Genomic DNA, 19,493 nt, shown 5'->3' on the forward strand with positions numbered 1-19,493 from the left:
ATGAACGTTACGCGACAGACGAGTCATTCAAAGTGAAAGGTAGGTGAGTGGCCGCTGGTAGAACAGTAGGTGAAGGAATGCAGCATCGTGTCTTTCGCCCACCCAATTGAGCCTTATCCTGCCACTCCTCCACATTGTCTCCTATTCTCAAGATCTAGCACAAATTCCAATCCGAACAAAACAAAGACTACAATGGCCCTCGCTCGACACGTCGACCCTGACGAGCTTGTCGAGAAGCTGCGAGCGACAGGTGGTCCCATCCATCGTCACCGTGTCAATCACAACTCTGCTGCATCGTCGCTCACACCTTACTCGTCCCGCTACAATGCACAGGATCAGATCTCCAAGTTCCGCATCCCGCAGGAAGGCGCACCGGTACGACCGACTTCTGCCGTCATAATGACAGAACCTGCTCAACTGACATGAACTAGGCGGATGCTGTGCATCAGATGCTCAAGGACGAGTTAGATCTCGATGGCCGGCCCAACTTGAACCTCGCCAGCTTCGTGGGCACCTACATGGAGCGTGAAGCCGAGGCACTCATGATCGAGAACTTGAGCAAGAACCTGTCGGACGCCGACGAGTACCCTGCCATGATGGCCATGCATCAGCGTTGCGTGAGCATCCTCGCACATCTGTGGGGCGTACAAAAGGGCGAGACCGCCGTGGGCAGCGCGACGACCGGCTCCAGCGAGGCTATTCATCTCGGCGGGCTGGCGATGAAGCGGCGTTGGCAGGAAAAACGGATGAAGGAGGGCAAGGACTACAGCAAGCCGAACGTCCTCATGGGCGCAAACGCGCAGGTGGCGCTGGAGAAGTTTGCGAGGTACTTCGAATGCGAGGCCAGGATCTTGCCTGTGAGTGAGAAGAGTCACTTTCGTCTAGATCCCGAGTTGGTGAAGAAGAACATCGATGAGAACACTATTGGCGTTTTTGTTATCCTGGGATCGACTTACACTGGACACTACGAGCCTGTCGACGAGATTTCCAAGATCTTGGATGATTACGAGGCGAAGACCGGCAACGACATTCCCATTCACGTGGATGGCGCGTCTGGCGCTTTCATTGCCCCGTTCACGCATGGAAAGACTGGAGGCGCGAAATGGAACTTCCAGCTACCGAGAGTCAAGAGCATCAACGTCAGTGGACACAAGTTCGGTCTTGTGTACGCGGGTGTCGGCTGGATCATCTGGAGGGACGAAAGCTACCTGCCAAACCACCTTAAGTTCGAGCTGCACTACCTCGGCGGCACGGAGGAATCCTACACGCTCAACTTCTCGCGGCCTGGAGCTCAGATCATAGCGCAGTATTTCAACCTGATTCATTTGGGTTTCGACGGATATCGAGCGATCATGGAGAACGCGCTCGCAAACGCTCGATTGCTCAGCAAGGCGCTTGAGGCGACAGGCTGGTACACCTGCGTCTCGGATATCCATCGCAAGAAAGGCGAGTTCAGCTTCAAAGGCGTTTCGGAGACAGTCTTTGGTAAAGAGAACGAGACGTCGGCAGACTACAACGCCGGCCTGCCAGTGGTGGCCTTCCGATTCTCGGACTCGTTCAAGAAGGTAAGTTGCGCCTCGAGAATGGCCTTATGTGAAACTTTTCTCATGTTTCTAGGACTACCCGCATATCAAGCAGGAAGCCGTGAGCAAGTTGCTGCGTGCTCGCCAGTACATCATTCCCAACTACCCGCTGCCGCCCAACGAGGAGAAGATTGAGATCCTGCGCGTCGTAGTTCGCGAATCGATGAGCATGGACCTGCTTGATCGCCTTATCAGCGACATTGTCTCCGTGACGCAAGACCTTATGGGCGCGGACGAATTCGACTTGGCGTCTCTGCAAGGAGCAGCCGCGAGCGTGGAGAAAGCGCACGGTAGCAGCGGAGTGGACGCGAAGACACGCGCGAAGCATGGCAGTAGGCGGCCAATGCAACATGGCGTTCACAGGTTAGTCCCCACTCGAAAGAAGGAAATGAGTACGTGCACTAACGTCAAGGTCAGAACCGTCTGTTAGAGAAGTCATCCGAGGTCACAAGCGTGGTGCGAGATACGACAATTGGTGAAGGGTTATGCCACATGGTCAGCAACACGAACGCGAAACATGTGGTATGAGCCTGTTTGACAGCTCACACAGCAGGAATGGTGGCTCGTCGGATACGTTTGAGGAAGCAAAGTACATTAGTACATTAGATAGAGCTGCAGTCTCGAGGTACTCGAGTGGCCCTGCAGCCACACCTCACCTCCACCAAGGTTAATAGCTAGGGACAGGGACAATCTCCTGCACACAAGCACAGCCGGACCACATTGTTTGCTCTTCGTTATCTTGAAACCGCTACACTGCAGCTGAGGCCCGACATACACGAGGATGCCCTCCTGCAAACTACGAGGGTGACGCAGGCGTGCAGACGACCAAGACACAATGCCCTTGTCCAGTTGGTGCATCGCTAATCGGGGTGCCATGTTGAGGCTGCACAGCGCCTACAGTTAGCTTACGCCTAGCTCAAGCCACACGTTGGCCCCCGCGATCGCCAGGCCCGTCATGCAGATCTCCGTGATCATGGTTAGTGGGTTAGTGTCCGATCTTGCTTGCACCACCATGTCAAGAGTCATGCTGTCACAGCTCGCAACTTTGCAGGCCCCCCGAGCAAGGCATGTCGGGCTCCCGTGGCAGCCACAACCACGTTGTAGCTCGTATATTGTGCAAGCCATCGTTACCGAACTGCCTGGCGTCTGAATCAGCGGGCTCAAACACCTGACATCGATGCATTGTCGCTCGAAGAAGCCCGAGAATCAGAGCCATGTGAGCCATCGAAGCTGCCTCGATTGCACGCATTCGGCGCCTCTCCCCTTCCACCTTTTGAGCGAGTCACCGTGGTCGAACCCTCTAGAAACCGGTTTAGCTTCGAAAGAATTGGGTGAGCTGCAAGGTCCACTCACGCCCGTACATCGGTTCACTGCAAATGGGGTTCCGATCGAAAGGAAAAAAAGCCTTGCCTTTGCGATTCGTCCCAGATCTGTTTAATGCATACCGCCGCACTAGCCGAACTGCCCAGGCCGCTTTCAGATCCATGCTGTCATAGGTGGGTATGTTCCCAGATCTATAACGTCGTCAACTATCGTGGCCGCAGGATTTCTGTTTGCGCACCGCGCGGTGCCCGTAGATTCTTGTGGCACCCCTCTCTCTTGCTTTTTGCCCCTCTGCTCGACTGCTGTCTATTGCGAGGTCTAGATGTTTCGAGTTGCTGGATTTTGTGTCGCCTGATCCCGTCATAGTGTCGGATAGGGACTGATTTGGTGGGATTGGCGACTGGTGGCGTAGGAACTGGATTCCCATATCTATACGTTGGCCACCAGAAAACACAGGGTTCTGACCGTGGAATTATTGCTCAGGCTACAGCGTCTGTGGACTTTTGTTCCTTCCCACGCCGACCGAGCACTTAGCAACCAGAGAACTATAACCCAACTGCTACCACTCTTCCTGATAGCTTGCCTGCCATGTCACAGAAAATCCTCATCTACCTCCTCCGACGGGACCTTCGGGTAGCCGATAACCCCATCTTCCACGAGATCTCCACACTCGCCGACCAGTCGAAACGGCCGTTCACGCACATCCTCCCGCTCTACATCTTCCCTGCACAGCAGATTGAAGTCTCCGGCTTTCTCAAAGACGACGCCAAATCACCGTTTCCCGAAGCACGCGCACAGGTCAGTGCTATTTGGCGATGTGGTCCGCAGCGGGCGAGGTTCCTGGCACAGTCTGTATGGGACTTGAAGGAGGACCTGGAGAAGCGAGGCAGTGGTCTGGAGATCCGAGTAGGAATGCTGGGACAGGTGCTGCAGGACGTGCTCGAGCAGTTCAGCAAGCAGGAAGATACCGAGGTGACGGGCGTATGGATGACGGAGGAGGAAGGCGTTGAGGAGAAGCGCGAGGAGCATGATGTGCGGCGGGCAAGCCAAAAGGCTGGCGTCGACTTCAAACTCTGGATGGATGAGAAATACCTGATCGATGAGTAAGTGGGCCATTGTTTGTTTGCTCCTCTGAAACCCACGACCCCAATGACAGAAACCGCTGACGCCCTTTCCCCACCTCCAGCCGCGACATCCCCTTCGACAAGCCCTCCGACCTTCCCGACGTCTTCACCAGCTACCGTAAATCCGTCGAGCCGCTTCGCGACGCTCCCCGCGCCCAACTCCCCACACCCGAGTCTCTCCCGACCCTCCCCACCACCATCCCCCCACAAGCCGGCCCCTTCTCAATACCCTCCACCTACGCCTGCCTCGAATCCGCCCTCCTCGCCCCCATCACCGCCTCTCCACCCCTTTCCAAACCGACCCCCTCCCTCCCCTCCGGCGTGCAATCCGCGCACCCCTTCTCCGGCGGCGCCACGCCCGCCCACGCCCGCCTCCACCACCTTTTAACCTCCGGCGCCGTGACGCGCTACAAGGACACGCGCAACGGCCTCTTGGGCCTCGACTTCTCCACCAAACTGTCCGCGTGGCTGAGTCTGGGCTGCATCACGGCGCGGCAGGTGCATTGGGCGCTCGTGGCGTTTGAGGACGGTATCGAGTCAAAATACAAGGGCGTCGAGGGTTACGGGAAGGGCGAGAACAAGGGCACCGCGGCCGTGCGCTTCGAGCTGCTCTGGCGGGATTACATGCGGTTGTGCACGCGCAAGTTTGGGCCCAGGTTGTTTCGGCGCGGCGGATTCCGCGATGATGAGTCGTATCCGTGGCGGGTGCCGGCGGGAGGCAAAGGTGACGGATCAGGAGGAGGTGGAGGAAGAGGTGAAGGAAAGGAGGTGGCGGAGATGGTGGAGAGGTTCATGCGTGGCGAAACGGGCATTAGTCTCATCGATGCCAGTCAGCGCGAGCTGTGGTGTACGGGCTACACGAGCAATCGCGCACGGCAGAATGTCGCGAGCTTTCTGGCCAAGCATTTGGGCATCGATTGGAGGATCGGTGCCGAGTGGTATGAGTTCTGTTTGGTGGATTATGATGTCAGCTCGAATTGGGTAAGTGGTTTTGCTCTTTCTTCTCTGTTGGCATGTTTTGCCCGTGGTGTTGCCTTTGGGTGGAGTTGAGAAACATGCATGGGATCCCTTAGCTCAGGAGGCAAAGAAGACTGGGCGAGAGGAGCGAGGCTACCGCCAAGGATCTCTCCAGAGACGCTGACATGGCATTCTTGTCCTGAACCTCGCTGACAATTGTTTCTCTCCTCAACAGGGCAACTGGCAGTACGTAGCCGGCGTGGGCAACGACCCCCGTGGCGAAGCCCGTGTCTTCAACCCGGTCAAGCAGGCGCACGACTACGATCCACGGGGCGAGTACTGCATGGCGTGGCTGGAGGAACTGCGCGGACTGGACCCGCAAGGCGGGGGCGTGCTCGAGGTATACCAACCGCACTTGGTCAGCAAGGAGCGCAGGGAAGGGTTGGGTCTCGCGGGCAAAGTGGGTGTGGAGAGGCCGCTGAAGAGGATTGATTTTCGGTTAGGGGGGAAGGGGAGGGGTGCTGGTGGTGGAGGCGGTGGGGGAGGGGGTGGAGGAGGGAGGTATGGTGGGAGTAGTAGGGGGTGGGCCAAGGGGGAGTGGCGGGGGCAAGAGGGGTGGCGGAGGAAGGGTCGACAGGGGAGAGAAGAGGGGCGAGATGGCAAACGGGAATGGGAATGATCATTGGAATGGGGCCACGGAGAGTGGGTATGCGCATTGATCTGGGCGCGGTGTTGAGGAGCTGTTAAGAGGATGGAACTGGGAGTTCTTTTGTTTGTCCTCAGGGGAGAGCAGAGCATTTTCCGGGCTCTTCATGACCGTGGTGAGCAGAGTTATTATCTTCCCGGCCGAACTGTACGAATAACTTTGTCTGTCGGACGGCATCAGAAGACAGTGAACAGCACGCTCTCTCATCCGCGCCTTGCCTCATTAACGACGCCGTTGTCTCTCTGGCGGTAGAGTTTTGCTGGATGTAGTTCATGAAAGGTGTTAAGGTGTGCGAGACAAGCCTGCGCAACAAGATCTTACCGTACCAGGAGTGATATGCTTGACAGCTGGAGCCAAAGTTCTCCACTTACTTGCACTGCTTCTGCGTAGTATCCGGTGAGCATGTACTGAGTATTGTCATGTCGAGTGCCTCTGGAGAGTGACTTCACACTTCGAGCATTAGTACGCCATCCGCCAGCCTTGCCAGCAGGTTCCTAATCCTCGCCTGGTCAAACCTAGGTGTCTGTGTTGGGGGTTTACTCATCGCCCTTTGCCGGGCTGTGTATGTTGTTGGTTGAATGAGGGGTGCTTCATGCGATTCGAGGTACGTACCACGAAGCAGTGCAAGGCCTTCAAGACTCTGCAGTGCCATCATTGGAGCAGAAGACACTGTGACCGAACTCATCATTGCTTGTCTGTGTGCAGACACTTCGACGGTGACAGACTGCAGAGGCAAGGACGAATCGCAAACATGCCGCAATTCACTTGTGCTCCTGGGCCTATGAGGGGCGTGTATTTCGGACTGATGCCAGCTAAGCGCATTTCGCTTCGAGTCCTTCATCGCTGAGTCGAATAGCACTCGGTGAAGGATGGTTAGGAACAGGTCTGGAACGAGTGTGTTTGACCAGAGCAATTGTTGATAGCCGAATACGAAGGCTGCACCAATACAAGGAGCCGCCACTGTATCAAGATGCTCAGTGGACCGAGCCTCACGATCGATCGATCTGAGAGGGTTATATGCCTCTCGCCACGGTCAAGCAAACGCAGATGGATCTGCTCAGGCCCCTCTCACAGGGCTCGTTCAGGATGCTGCATGAATCGGTGCAATCCCAGCTCCGCTTGATGGTGGTCAGCCGAAAGTGCCACTGTACTTGCAAGACGAGCTGATTGTCGTGTCGTGCTGCGTTGTTGGCCGAGAAGATTGAACCGAGGTAAGATGGAATACGAACACTGGGAGATTCATCGCACATGCCTCGGTCGTACGAACTGACTAGTATACGCTCGTCATTTCTTCTTCTTACCCCAGATTCCAAGATTCCAAGGCATACCTAAGGTTCTCGGCGCTCTTTGAAGGACAGTCTACGGCCGGAGATCAGTGCCTCGTGGTGAGCGGATACTCGGTAGAGGCCTCGAGACAGTCCAGAGCCAGGGGTGGCTTCGGGTGGGGTCACTGCGCAGCCCGAGAGCTACTATGCGAGGGGTCCCCCCCAAATTGTGTCCCAGCCAGGTCTTTGAACGACGGCGATGGCATTCGATGAGGAGTGTCTGTGCGTACAGTGAGCGATCTCATGAGTGGCACATGCGAAGGTGATGGAGGTACTGGCTCCGGTCGTGATCCTCGGTCCTAGGCCTAACATCAGGCTGTTGCACAGGGTGGGGCTTCATCGCATCGCTATGGTTGCGTAGACCCTTAGCGAATGTGTGCGGAGCTAGATAGAAGCGGCAGGTCCTTAGCGACAGGTCGGTAGTGACTGCATAAATTTGCTTATAAGGGGCATCATCGGGCGACCAGCATGAAATGGAACGGTGTCTACTGTAGGCGACAGCTGTGTCGATGCCACGCTGAGTGCTTGAGCATCCTCCTCACCTGTGCATAACGACATTGTTTACTTCTCTCGGTCTGCGCATCTCCGAGTTCAAGCCTCTGCTTCACGGCAATCGCGACCCCGCAGTTTGCACTCGGACTTTACTTGCTCTTTAGTGCTGACACGACCGACACCCAAGTACATGACCTTCAGCAACGCCATTGTCTAAATCTAGGAGCACGCAACGATACCTCTCAAACTCCCGGTGTCAGCATCTCGCCTGATCCGAATCAACCAGCCCGTTTAGCCGGTCCAAGTCATCTGCAACCTCGGCCAACTCTTCCCAATCCAGCAATCTGAGACCAGTATCTGAATATTGACTGGCCCATCCCTGAGCTGACAAAGGGACCATCATTTATCTCGTTGCGTTCGCTTGCCGCCAGCTGAAATTGGTCTGATTTTTGCTTACTCGGCCTAGGACGACGTATCCTATACAAGAGCTGCGACCCCACGCGATAGCTTTGTCCTGCCAGCTCTGCTCTCTGGCGACATTCTAGCCATTGGTTAGCCAAGCAGCTGCCTATTGACGGGATACTACTTCGCGTTGAAGCTGATCAAAACTGGTTGAGAGGCTGGCAGAAAGTGCCTAACTTGGGAGGCTACGCGTCAACCACACTTCAGGCAAGGATCGAGTACAAGGACGAGTCAGACTGTCAATCCGGTGCTTTATTTGTCGACTTCGTCGGCTTGCGCCACATACCTTTGGCACTTCTTCATCACATCTTGCCTCACAACGCCCTGCGCTCGGCTGGAATCTTGCCACCGCATTTCAGTCCAGTCTCTCTCAAGACAATATGCCGACTCTTAAGCGCGTAGCCCCAGACTCTGCGCTGCTTACGCCTCTCAATGCCGCTCTACTCGCACTTGCCATATTCGCCCATTACCAGCTCTACGTCTGGCTTTCGACATATTTGCGCCAACGTCAGGTGATCCGCCAGAATGGCTGTCTGCCAGCCTACAAGTACCCACACAAGGGGCTCCTCGGCAGATGGCTCGGGCTCGACGTGATGAAGGAGTTTTTACGTCAAGGCAAAGAGGGTCAGATGCTCGAAGGGCTCAGAAAGAGAAATTACGGCGACGGCATATACACCCTGACGAGTCGACGCCTGACGCAGACGGTCATCAATACGATCGAACCAGAAAATATCAAAGCTGTAAGTCTCCCCGTGTTGCGCTGTGTCCATGCGGTCAACGATACGCCACGCTTTCCTAGCCATTTTGCCGGCCGCTCGGCTAACGCCTTTTGCTAGATACTCGCCACGGATTTTCAATCATACTCTCTCGGCCAAAGCCGGCGCGATATCTTTATACCACTCTTCGGCCCGGGCATTTTCGACCTCGACGGCCATGGTTGGGAAAGATCACGATCCTTGATCCGCCCTAACTTTGTGCGCGCCCAGGTCGCCGACCTCGACATGTTCGAATCCCACGTCCAGGAGCTTCTGGCCCATGTCCCTCGCGACGGCAGCACTGTTGACCTTCAACCCCTCTTCTTCGGCCTGACCATGGACTCTGCTACCGAGTTCTTATTCGGGAAGTCCACCAACTCGCTTGCCCCCGGGCTGGAAACCGACACAGCAGCCCAGTTTGTGCGCGCGTTCGTCTACTGCACCGAACGCGTCAGTATTGAGCTGCGATCGTTTGGACTCCTGAAGTATGTGCCAAATCCAACCTGGCGCAAGCAGGTCAAGGTGGTCCACGAGTTTGCAGACAATATTGTGAACGAAGCGCTGGTCAAAATGCGGGACGAAAAGTTTGTCGAGGCATTGAATACGGGCAAGCAGAAGTACACCTTCCTGTATGAGCTGTGCTCCCGGACGCAGGACCCATATACGGTGCGCAGTGAGTTGTTGAACGTCCTGCTGGCGGGCCGCGACACGACCGCGGGACTTCTGAGCAACACCTGGCACGTCTTGTCCAAGCGCAAGGATATATGGGACAAGCTGCAAGCTGAGGTCGATACCTTGAATGGCGAACGACCAGATTACCAGGCACTCAAGGATTTGAAGTACCTGAAGTGGGTGATGAATGAGAGTCTGCGGCTGATGCCGGTCGTGCCCGGAAACAGTCGACAGGCGGTGCGAGACACAGTGCTGCCGTTGGGTGGCGGTCCAGACCAGAAGAGCCCCGTGTTTGTGCCCAAGGGATGTGTCGTCCAATATCACGTGTGGTCCATGCATCGGAGACAGGACTACTACGGCGAGGACGCACACGAATTCAAACCTGAGCGGTGGGAATCGATCAGGCCGGGCTGGGAGTGAGTTTCTTCTTTCTCTTTCTATACCGATGGTTCGTGTGGACTGACAATTTGAACAGGTACCTGCCTTTCAACGGCGGCCCGAGGATTTGCGTTGGTCAGCAGTACGCGCTGTTGGAGGCCGGCTACGTCACCGTCAGATTGATGCAGGCCTTCAAGCGCATGGAGAGCAGAGACGAGCGCGAATGGCGCGAATGGATGACCATCACCCTCAGCAGCGGCGTGGGTTGCAAAGTGGCGTTGTATGAAAAGTGAACGGAGCGGGATAGGACAAGCCGGGGCCAAAGCGCGACAGGGTGGCAGCAGCAGCCGCCGCCGCCTTGCTCTCCTGTTCCTCGTCCCACGCTGCTGTGTGGTAGTGTGAGAGGAAGAATGCAGCTGGTGAGACCTGAAAAACGTGCCATCACCATCAGGAGAGATCGACGCATGAGATATCTTTTGGGCGGGGAACAGGCGTTTTGCGAGCTGTTGACGATGTACATGACCTACCGATCTTTTACCACTCCATAGCCATAGCATTTATCGTCAATTTTTGGACACGATGGCTAGTAGCATGCTAAGCTGGACCGTTTTTCTACTCATCTGTCGCCTCCAGCCTGCGTGTCTGTTCAAATGCCCAGACATGGACTTCGCTTTCTGCACATTTTGATGCTGGCGCCGGCACGGATCATCAAACCTGAAATGGCGGTTCAAGTGCCAGTCTGTAGACTGCTAGTCTGTAGGAGCACAGGCGCGCAAGTCTCATGCTCATGGACGGTCATGCAGCTCCGCGTCAAGTTTCTTACGCATAAATACCGGGGGTGATGGAGCCTCCTGGAGCCTTGCATGTCATGTCAAGATCACCCAAAAATTCCGTGAGCGAGGGGGCATCCAGCCCGGGGCCTGACGGATAAGGGAACATTATGACCTGGATTGATTTGGCTGCTGTGGTTACAGTAGGTTCCAGATTGCAAGTCGTACATAGCTGGGTTTACTTGAGGCCTGTGATGCCCGGAAATAATGGGTTGGGCATGGGTCGGCCTCTCGAGTCTCGGTCCGGGGAAGTGCTGGCGCACTCGTATGGGCAACGGCTCTAGGGTTCCCAGGGCCAGGTGAGTTTCGTGTTGGCCGATCTCGTCGCGCTTGCAACCTGAATATGCAGCTAACGGGCCTTTCCCATTGGAACTTTTTACAAAGGTCAATGTTTGGGCTGCTTGCTAGTTATTCGGTTGGATGGCTCGCTGTGGAGGGAATATCGTCGAGATTCTGCTAGGAGATTTTTGGGTCTGGAGAAGTCCTTACTGTTCTGTCCGGGATGCTTGTCATGCTAGAGGTCACGCGAGCATAAGATCGAACTTGGTCTTGGACTTTGTGAGCCTGAGCGAGATCGCTCTGGTGCAAAGAGGCTCCTATTAGAGCTCGTAACGAAAGTACGGGGGGCCGCATGAAACCTTGCTACAAAACTTAACTCAACCCGATAGAGTTGCAGGCGTGCTGCACAACATTTGCTACAGTAAGATGCAGGTCCTTACCAGAGCAGGTCTGCTACTGCGCGTTTGCTTCGTCTTTGTTGCGGGGAATTCGGAGACAATCGAGCTGGGCATCACATGTACGGAGTACTGTGCAGGCCTGTCGAGAAATTGCAGCGAAAGAAGTCCGAAGCGAGGCGATGGGAGACACATGTCAAATGCCATGCTAAGCGACGCCGAGAGAACGGTTGTGGAACGCCATGCCCTGGAGTCCCAGGAAGGTGGCTTGTGGAGGCCGGCGTTAATGCCGGTACGAAAAATGGGGGCTCGATCGTTGGGATGGTATCAACGCATCCAAGCAGCGACATAACATGCTAGACTATGATCCATCAGTCACCGCGCATCATGTTCCGTAAACGTGTCTTGAAAGTATGCCGCCGGCTCTTCGAGGCTGAATGGCATTGTTGCGCACTAAAGCCCACAATCAGAGCAGCGCTGTTTAGCCGGACCAGCCGATCAGTGTAGCCGGCCAGACCCTTGTAATGGGGGAACAATGAGGTCAATGGCTACGGGCCAAGCAGCCTGGTCCAAAATTGCGGAGTCTCTGCCTTTTTCTCCCACCCAAGAAGTCGGGTCTCGTGCCGTCTGGGAGGGCGAGGGGACGCCTCGGTGGTGTTCCCTAACCTGAAAGTAAGCGGCGCCCTTGTAGTGGCACTTCCGTCTCCATGCACCAGGTGGGTAAGTCCAGCGTTTGTCGCACTGTCTTTCATTTGTCTTCCTTCTCGCTTGATCATCGCCCTCCCACGCGACAGTAACGTTCAGAAAAGAAGAGGCAGAATATACTGGGACAGTGGTCCGACAGCACAGTCCCCGCACCGGTAACGCCCAGTCACACCGAGAGATCGATCCCTCTCACCTATTACGTCGACGCGCCAGGGTCCGAGCTGCTTCCTGTGATCACGAGCCGGGCGCATACAACCTCAGGCTGACTCTGCCTTGCCTGACCCTCGCTCCTGCACGTCAATATTCCCATATACGTCGTATATCCGTGCGAAACTGCGTCCATCCGCGAATTCGACCGTCTCGAAGTCCTGAGACCCGCAGCACACAAGACTCGAAGCCGTCGGCGCAGCTACTACCTCGAACATCGAACGCCGCACAGCGGACCGCCATAACCCATATTGGAAATGATCACATCTGAACTGGCACCCAGCTGAGAAAGCGACCGATTCCTACCAAACCCGTGCTCACGACACAATGTCTCTGCTCTTGCGCCATCGTGATACCAACAGCGCCACCGGCTCAGTCGGTGCCGGCGCGGGGGACTGGAGAGCGCATGCATCGCCAGAGGATTTTATTCTCGAAGGATGGAGTGAAGGCTTCATGGTTGGCGCCCTGATCATCATGGCGTGCATAACCATAGCGAACATGCGCAGCAAAGTCTTATTGCACAAGCTCAGTCCGTGCCCCTCCACCACTGCCGAGCCCAATGTCCTTTTTTGCTGACAATATCACAGTTCTCCTCGAGCAGCTCCTCGCCATGTCCCACGGCACCTTCTGCTTCATGGCCTTCAAGGGCTACGGATGGTACCTATCCGCCACCGCAATGCTCCTGTACTGTTCCTGGTTTATCCACAATATCGTTGCCTGGATGAAGATCAAGCCCTTCTTCATCGACCGCGGCTCCCTCTTCCCGGCCAAAGTCGGCAAATGGACCCGCTACATCTACATGACGACGCTGTTTTGCACCATCCCACCTATCATCTTGCAGATCTACGATAACTTTCGTTTCTTCAACAACATTAACGACTTTTATACCCACGTTCGGCCCTATGAGCCGCTGTTCAGGGATCCCTGGTGGGTATTTACTTGTCTGGTTCTATTCCACGTCGTCCAGAAGTGTTACGGTACTGGCGTTGTTGAGCTGATCAAGCGCTCACCGCGATTCGGCATTCTTCTGACAGCCATTATACTCGCGCTCGCCTTTACGGCTCTCGACATCGCCTCATCTATACACGACTTTCTTGGCACTACCGATGGCATCGTAAGTCCATTACCCACTTCACAATCATTGACGCAATGACTGACGATCTCAGAACCCCTGGTGGAAGTTGTCATTAGTCTTCAAATGCCTTACAGATACCATCATGTTGGATGATGTAGGTCACCCCCCTCTTCGCCTGCCCTTGCTGTGCTCTGTCGCTGTTAAGCTGACAAACCACAGTTCAAAACCGAGCTCAAGCGTCTGGGCATCAAACGCATCCGCAAAGAAGAGCTGCGGCGCCAATCCTTCGCCCTCGTCCTCGAGGACAAGGACACGGACGAAAACGGCGAGCTCGAGTTCGCCGACGCCCTCAACGTCTCCCCCGAGCGTCTGGCCGAGGATCGCAGGCGCACCGACGTTCCTAACTCACCAAACAGTCCCAGAGGCAGATTGCGCAACGACTCGGTCATCCAACAACAACGGGGCGAAGCTCGCACGTCCGTCGGCAAAGGCGGGCGCCGCATATCGCAGCTACCCGGCCTCGGCATTGCCAAGGGCTTGCGTTTCGGGAAGAAAAGAAAGGGCGGCAGTGCTTGGGACCTAGAGAGAGACGCGCCCGACGTGCATCGCTGCGAGCCGCATCAGGACCCCCTAGAGCGGGCGCGTACGTGTGAATCGAATGCGCGGACAGAGAGGACGGTTGCCCATGACAGGTTTCATGATGATATATCGGAGATGTCGACGAACCACATCAGCGGGCGCTCGAGTCCCTCGTCACGGCACAAAGTCGAAGATCATGAGGGCGCTGCGGCTGCAGAGGGAGAGGGTGAGGCCCCAGCTAAATCGCCGGATTTCGACAGTATCGATTTCCAGACAAAGCCGGCGGGGTTGTGAGCAACAACCCCCCCGCCCCTTTTCTTTCACCTGCGACAGAAGCGAATGATGGATGATGCACGACTTATGATTACACGGCTGCCCGCTCTTGATATGTGAGAGCAAAGGCCGGTAGGCCCGAAGAGAGAGGCTCAGGACAGGAAAAAATGGTGGACGGTTATGGCTTTGGGACGAGTGATCTGGCTTTTTGTTTCTTATGCCTTTCGTAAGGTCCGGCATCGCCACGGGAAAAAAGGGAGGCACTAACAGCATGGCGCTTGGGGCGCTTTCTGGTTGATTCGTGATTTGGGGTTTCCCCCCTGTCGTTGATGGGATTTCGAGATATACCTCTTTGTTATGGTTTGATGGCACTGATGGTTTTTTGCGGACCGTGATGGGTACGGCTCATGAGAAGGGATGGTGATGAGGTAGAGGTTTGAGGTCGAGATGGAAGATCGAGACCGGCCATTCCAGGCTTGGTAGCCAAGCTCCCTGCTATAGGACCAGGGTGCAGGGCGGTTCGAGTGTGGACCACCTCTTGCCGTTTTAGTGCCAAAGACCTACCCAGTAGTGGGCAAGCGACGCAGCAGGACGAGAGTTCAAGACTGCTTGTTAAACAATACCCAGACAAAACGAGTATATACCAATGGCGAGCTCGGACGCCTTTTCTAAATGCTGGGAGCATTCAAGTCACGACAGCCGTGACACTGTCGAGGATGGGCAGCATCACCAGTCACTCTCAACTGCGGCAAGTTCAAGTTGCGGTCGAGATTGCGGTGGTCGTGGTGAATCGAACTCCGAAGGGGTGTCCCAATAACGCAAAGCGTCGAGATCGAACACCTGTTCGCCCTGTTGACGAAGGGTCCAATCAGCGGTGTCCTCAAAAAGACGTCCATATTTACTATCATAGGCTGTATACCGCCCGTCGTCGTCGTCTTCGTCAACGATGTTAATAGCGGGGGCGTCGTCGTCGTCGTCGTCGTCTTCATCTCCATCGTCCTCGGCCCCACCACGTCGGAAGTTCAAGAACTTGTAGGATTTCCTGGATGCTAGTCCTCCATTATTGATCAGTATCGCGGCACTGTGCAACTCAACATCGTCCATGGTCACGTGTTCGGTCCATCGTGTCATCCAGAGTTCCGCCAGCACGTCGAGTGGAGTTTCACCGCGGCCATTTCTTCCGTTCACGTCGGCGCCATATTCAATCATCAAGCGCACCATGTCGGGACTGCTTAGAACGAGATGTAGTGCTTTTGAAGTGTACAATTCGGGACTTTCTCCGAAAGACTCGATGTTGTCAAAAAGATAGAAGATGTCGCAGTTCGGGTCACTTCCGTTCTCGAGAAGCAGTCTGGCAAGTTGTCCGAAGGTCATGGAGAAAGTCCCAGGATCTCCAGTAGGGTCGATTTTGCGGAATAGTGCCTGGAAGACCGTCAGGTTCTCAAATGTGTTGTGGACGCTGGCACCCTGTTGCAGCATCGTTATGCTGGGCCGAATCGCATCAAATCTGGGCCAGAAGTGGAACTTTTCGATAATGTTGTGTAGGATCCGCGGTTCCCGACTGAACAGCCAGTTTTGTTCCCGGCTGAATTTTGCTTTCAGATATAGGGGTAGGCGCATCACCGCTGCGAAGGAAATCTGCGAGTCAATGGGCCACCTCCTAGGTCGATAGTCCTTCATGGCGTCTTCCTCGGCTTCGGCATCATACCTCTGCTGGGGGAAGAAACACGTGAATTGTCCAGCGTCCAGATCGTCTAGAAGGGAAGATTGAGCAAACCCAGTGGTTTTTTCGGCGTTATGGAAAGAATCTCCGCACAACGCGAATAGATTGTGTGCTTTGTCTGCCGATAACCAAGGAATTCGACTGAAGACCTTGCCTCGTCGTCTGACAACCGACTTGATCAGGGTAAAACCAAATTTGGCGAAGTATGAATGTCCGTTCTCAGATTTCATATCACTGTGATCGACTCCGAGAGACCCTTTGAATCCTGGACTTGTAACAAACTCTTTGACGGTCTGATGCATCAACTGAACCATGTATACGGATTGTTGATTGCCAGATCGATTAGGGTACGCGGGAGTATTCTTGTTTGGTACGCCAGAGGTTTCACCAATCGTGCCTCTCGAAAAACCTGGCAGACCTCGTCGAGGATGGGGCACATGTTGCTGCGCGTCAGGTGTCTTGTTGTTGTTTGGAGCTGGTGAGTTCGGATTACCTCCAGTAAACGGAGGGGCAAAGGCATCTGGCGCGTGCCCCTGATATGCAAATCCGCCATTACTTTGGAGAAAGTGAGAATGAAGTTGATCGGCGGTATTTGTGGTCCACGGAGAATACGACGCAGCATAAGGCCCAGGGAGAAAACCACCAGGCTGTGCAAAGTTCAGATATGGTGGGAAGGGCGAGGGAATAGAATGCATCGATGTGTATGGAAGAGGGTGTGATCCAAAAGGCGCTAGATATGACGAAGCGGGAGGGACCAAAGCGGGTGGCGGAGCATACAAGCCAGGAGCCCACCCTCTATGCGCCAGGCTTGGGTGTTGCCACCCCCCAAACTGTGCATACGGGATCTGTGACGCCCAGAAAGCCGTGGAGGGCAGCCGTACATCCGGCGCAGAGACTTGTACTGGTCCATGATCTCGAGTCGGTGGCGGAAGGCTACCGGCAAATCCGGTAACTTGTTCTTGGAATATTTCGGCTCTGCTGGAAGACCCTGAATCGTCCTCGGCCACGGATGACCCTGTAGGGGCGTTCACCTTTTCAAGTGATAGCTGCTTCGAAACTTTATCGTCGTCCTGCGGTCGTCTAACTATCTCCACTAGGCCTCCACAACGGCTCCTAATGCGGCGTCGTAGTGTATCGATCTCGGCGGATGATAGTTCTTCACCTAGTTGCTGCAGTCCCCGAACGCTGTGCTCGAGGTCAGGTGCGACTGCGCACCGCAAAATCCAGGCGAACTCTGTTAGCTGCAACGGTCGAGGCGATCGGATAAGAATCTCTAGCATAGCATAAGTCTCCTGGCGGAACTCGGGCTTTTTGACTCTTGCTAGTAAAGCTTGGTACAGATCTTCGAGTTCATGTGGTAACTGACCGATCATGCGGCGCAACTCGTCGATCTCGGCACCCTCGGTTCTGGCGTCAAGCATTTCCTGAAGCACCAGCCTTACCCAGATGAAGACGCCTTTGGCCTGTCGAAGGATCTCATCCATGAGTTCATATAGTGGTTGCCTTTCAAGACGAAGTGAAGACCGCAGCCATGGCTTCATAGCCTCATGTGTTGACATAGTATCCATTACAAACTGGCGAATGTCCGGTTCCGTATGATCTTCCATCTGGAAAGTCGGACAGGATTTGAACGAATCCGCGAAGGCGTCCCAGGGCCTGCTAGCGCAGCATATGCGTACCTTTGTCATTGATTCAGATGAACGATGAACCGTTTTCTTGATGAAGAGGGCAACTTTCTCCGCTGAACCATCAAATTCGTCCAAAGCGTCTAGGAAGAGGATCAGGTTCAGCTTGGAATGCTTCTGCCCCATCAATTGATCCCACAGACGGTCGAGTCTATGGAAAGACCATTCCTTTGGACTTTTGGTTGCCGGCTTAAACCACTCTGGGAATATGTTGACACATGACAAGCCGAGTTTGAGTAAGATTTGATGCAGTAAACTCCTTAGGAGCCCCTCATATGATTTTTGTATAACGGAACCTCGTTGGAAAAAGAAAAACCGTGCTGCAATTTCTTGGGACGAGACCGTATCAGAAGAATGCTGCTGAGATGTATTGTACCACCGATAGATGTGTTTCATGGCGGTTGATTTTCCGGACCCTGGCTTGCCGCTAATCCAGAAGATTCCTGTTCCCCATCGGAGCCAGTTCAGGACACCCACTCTAGGTTGCCGCAACAGCCAGTCGAATGTTCTTCCATGAGCTTGCTCCACCATTGAGTAGCGAAACTCTGCATCTTCAAAGTGGATGCTCTCAAGGATCGACTTCACTGGCAAGAGTTAGGATGACTGCGGTAGAGCTGCTTCATGCATACTCACAAGTTTGCTCCTTCTGGCTTTGAGATAAGAGGTCCACAGCGGTTTCTGACTCGGATCCTGCCACCCTGTCTGCCGCGGAAAACCCCTTCTTGGATTGTTGAGCATGGCCGACACGTGTGTGACCGTCCAGACTCTCGTACAGCGATCGTAGGAAGAATAGAACAGCTGTGAGATCGTCCTCGTTCTCGTTGAATTTGACAAGACTAGAATGATCTTTATCGATGGGGTGTTGATTTTCTGGTTTTGTCCCGCGCTGAATCGCTGATTCAAGTTGGACCAAAATTTCATAGGGGCCATCCTTTTTCCATTGTCCGTCGCTGGATAGCTATACATCTCCATGAGTGTCAGCTAGTACAAGAGAGCAGCACACTGACCTGTGGTGTTGGAGACTTGTGTGTTTCATATATGGAGACCAAGTCTACTTGGCGCATGGATGAGATTCCGTAGAATTGTGCATCAAGATGTTCAAGATACGAAGATCCTTCAGCAAGAGTCTGGACCAGTGGCTCGTTCGGCTGCTGCTCAACCAAAGGAAGTAAGTGTGAGATTCTCATCCCTCGGTTTGGAACGCCAAAAAAGATAACGCGTTTCACTTTCCACATGAAAGTTGCCTCGAGCGGCGGCGAGTTAGCAATACGCGCTATTGCTTCTTTGACTACAATCCCACCAAGGCTGTGAGCAAGGAAAAGGAGGGGCTTTGAAGACGGTTCAGCCAGGCCAATGGAGCGCATCTTGGTGATGAGAGCCAGTGAAATCTCCCGTATCGACTGAAAAGACTGACTGCCGAGCAGATGAGAATCGTAGCCGTAAGTCAAGACCCTCATCCGAGGATATCTCCTGGGCAGGGCATCTCGGAGCCACATGAAGTCCACTGTGCGATCCTGAGCGCACCACGAGCCGAACGCGTGGCCCGAGAGTCCAGTAATGGCAATGCAGCTGTTTCGTAGTCAGCAACTTCCCCTATAGGTTCGAGACCAGAGTGGCCGACTCGAGTATATGATGATCCATATCCACCTCGTTCAGCGGAGTAAATCCGCGAAAATGCGAATCGATTATGAGGTTATGAGCGTAGACCGCGGCGGGAAGGCACCATTCGGACCGTGCAGGATTCTGACCTGCTCGAAGTTGATCAGGTTCATCTTCAAATGTGACCGTAGCGACTTTGGTGGGTGGATTCTCAAACGAGTCGATACTGGAGGCAAGCGAGCGGACTGTGATGGTTTTGTGGTAATCCAGGACATAGGCTAGTAATCGAGCGAGGTCGTAGAACTGAGAACAATGAGCGGGTATCTGGCGAACACGATACGTTTGTCGGCCTGCAGCCGGTGCCAT

General features: G+C 54.5%; 5 protein-coding genes across 5 annotated transcripts; 4 read left to right on the top strand and 1 right to left on the bottom strand.

Moving 5' to 3' along the window:
- Nucleotides 1-192: 192 nt before the first annotated feature.
- Nucleotides 193-2,013, top strand: HMPREF1541_04433 (glutamate decarboxylase; the record flags this gene model as incomplete). Its single annotated transcript, XM_008718778.1, has 3 exons — nucleotides 193-375; nucleotides 432-1,565; nucleotides 1,618-2,013. 3 exons carry the CDS (start codon nucleotides 193-195, stop codon nucleotides 2,011-2,013), a joined length of 1,713 nt encoding a protein of 570 aa, XP_008717000.1.
- A 1,481-nt stretch (nucleotides 2,014-3,494) lies between these two features.
- HMPREF1541_04434 (uncharacterized protein) lies at nucleotides 3,495-5,666 on the top strand (the record flags this gene model as incomplete). Its single annotated transcript, XM_008718779.1, has 3 exons — nucleotides 3,495-4,009; nucleotides 4,093-5,011; nucleotides 5,223-5,666. 3 exons carry the CDS (start codon nucleotides 3,495-3,497, stop codon nucleotides 5,664-5,666), a joined length of 1,878 nt encoding a protein of 625 aa, XP_008717001.1.
- A 2,686-nt stretch (nucleotides 5,667-8,352) lies between these two features.
- On the top strand, nucleotides 8,353-10,070 carry HMPREF1541_04435 (uncharacterized protein; the record flags this gene model as incomplete). Its single annotated transcript, XM_008718780.1, has 3 exons — nucleotides 8,353-8,712; nucleotides 8,809-9,815; nucleotides 9,875-10,070. The coding sequence occupies 3 exons, from the start codon at nucleotides 8,353-8,355 to the stop codon at nucleotides 10,068-10,070; spliced, it is 1,563 nt and encodes a 520-aa protein (XP_008717002.1).
- Nucleotides 10,071-12,520: 2,450 nt separating this feature from the next.
- Nucleotides 12,521-14,141, top strand: HMPREF1541_04436 (uncharacterized protein; the record flags this gene model as incomplete). The annotated part of the gene is made up of 4 exons (XM_008718781.1): nucleotides 12,521-12,722; nucleotides 12,781-13,307; nucleotides 13,360-13,422; nucleotides 13,488-14,141. 4 exons carry the CDS (start codon nucleotides 12,521-12,523, stop codon nucleotides 14,139-14,141), a joined length of 1,446 nt encoding a protein of 481 aa, XP_008717003.1.
- Nucleotides 14,142-14,846: 705 nt separating this feature from the next.
- On the bottom strand, nucleotides 14,847-19,493 carry HMPREF1541_04437 (uncharacterized protein; the record flags this gene model as incomplete). The annotated part of the gene is made up of 4 exons (XM_008718782.1): nucleotides 14,847-18,112; nucleotides 18,162-18,486; nucleotides 18,536-19,097; nucleotides 19,150-19,493. The coding sequence occupies 4 exons, from the start codon at nucleotides 19,491-19,493 to the stop codon at nucleotides 14,847-14,849; spliced, it is 4,497 nt and encodes a 1,498-aa protein (XP_008717004.1).

This window comes from Cyphellophora europaea, assembly GCF_000365145.1.
Source record: "Cyphellophora europaea CBS 101466 unplaced genomic scaffold supercont1.4, whole genome shotgun sequence".
In the NCBI taxonomy this organism is placed as follows: Eukaryota; Fungi; Ascomycota; class Eurotiomycetes; order Chaetothyriales; family Cyphellophoraceae; genus Cyphellophora; species Cyphellophora europaea.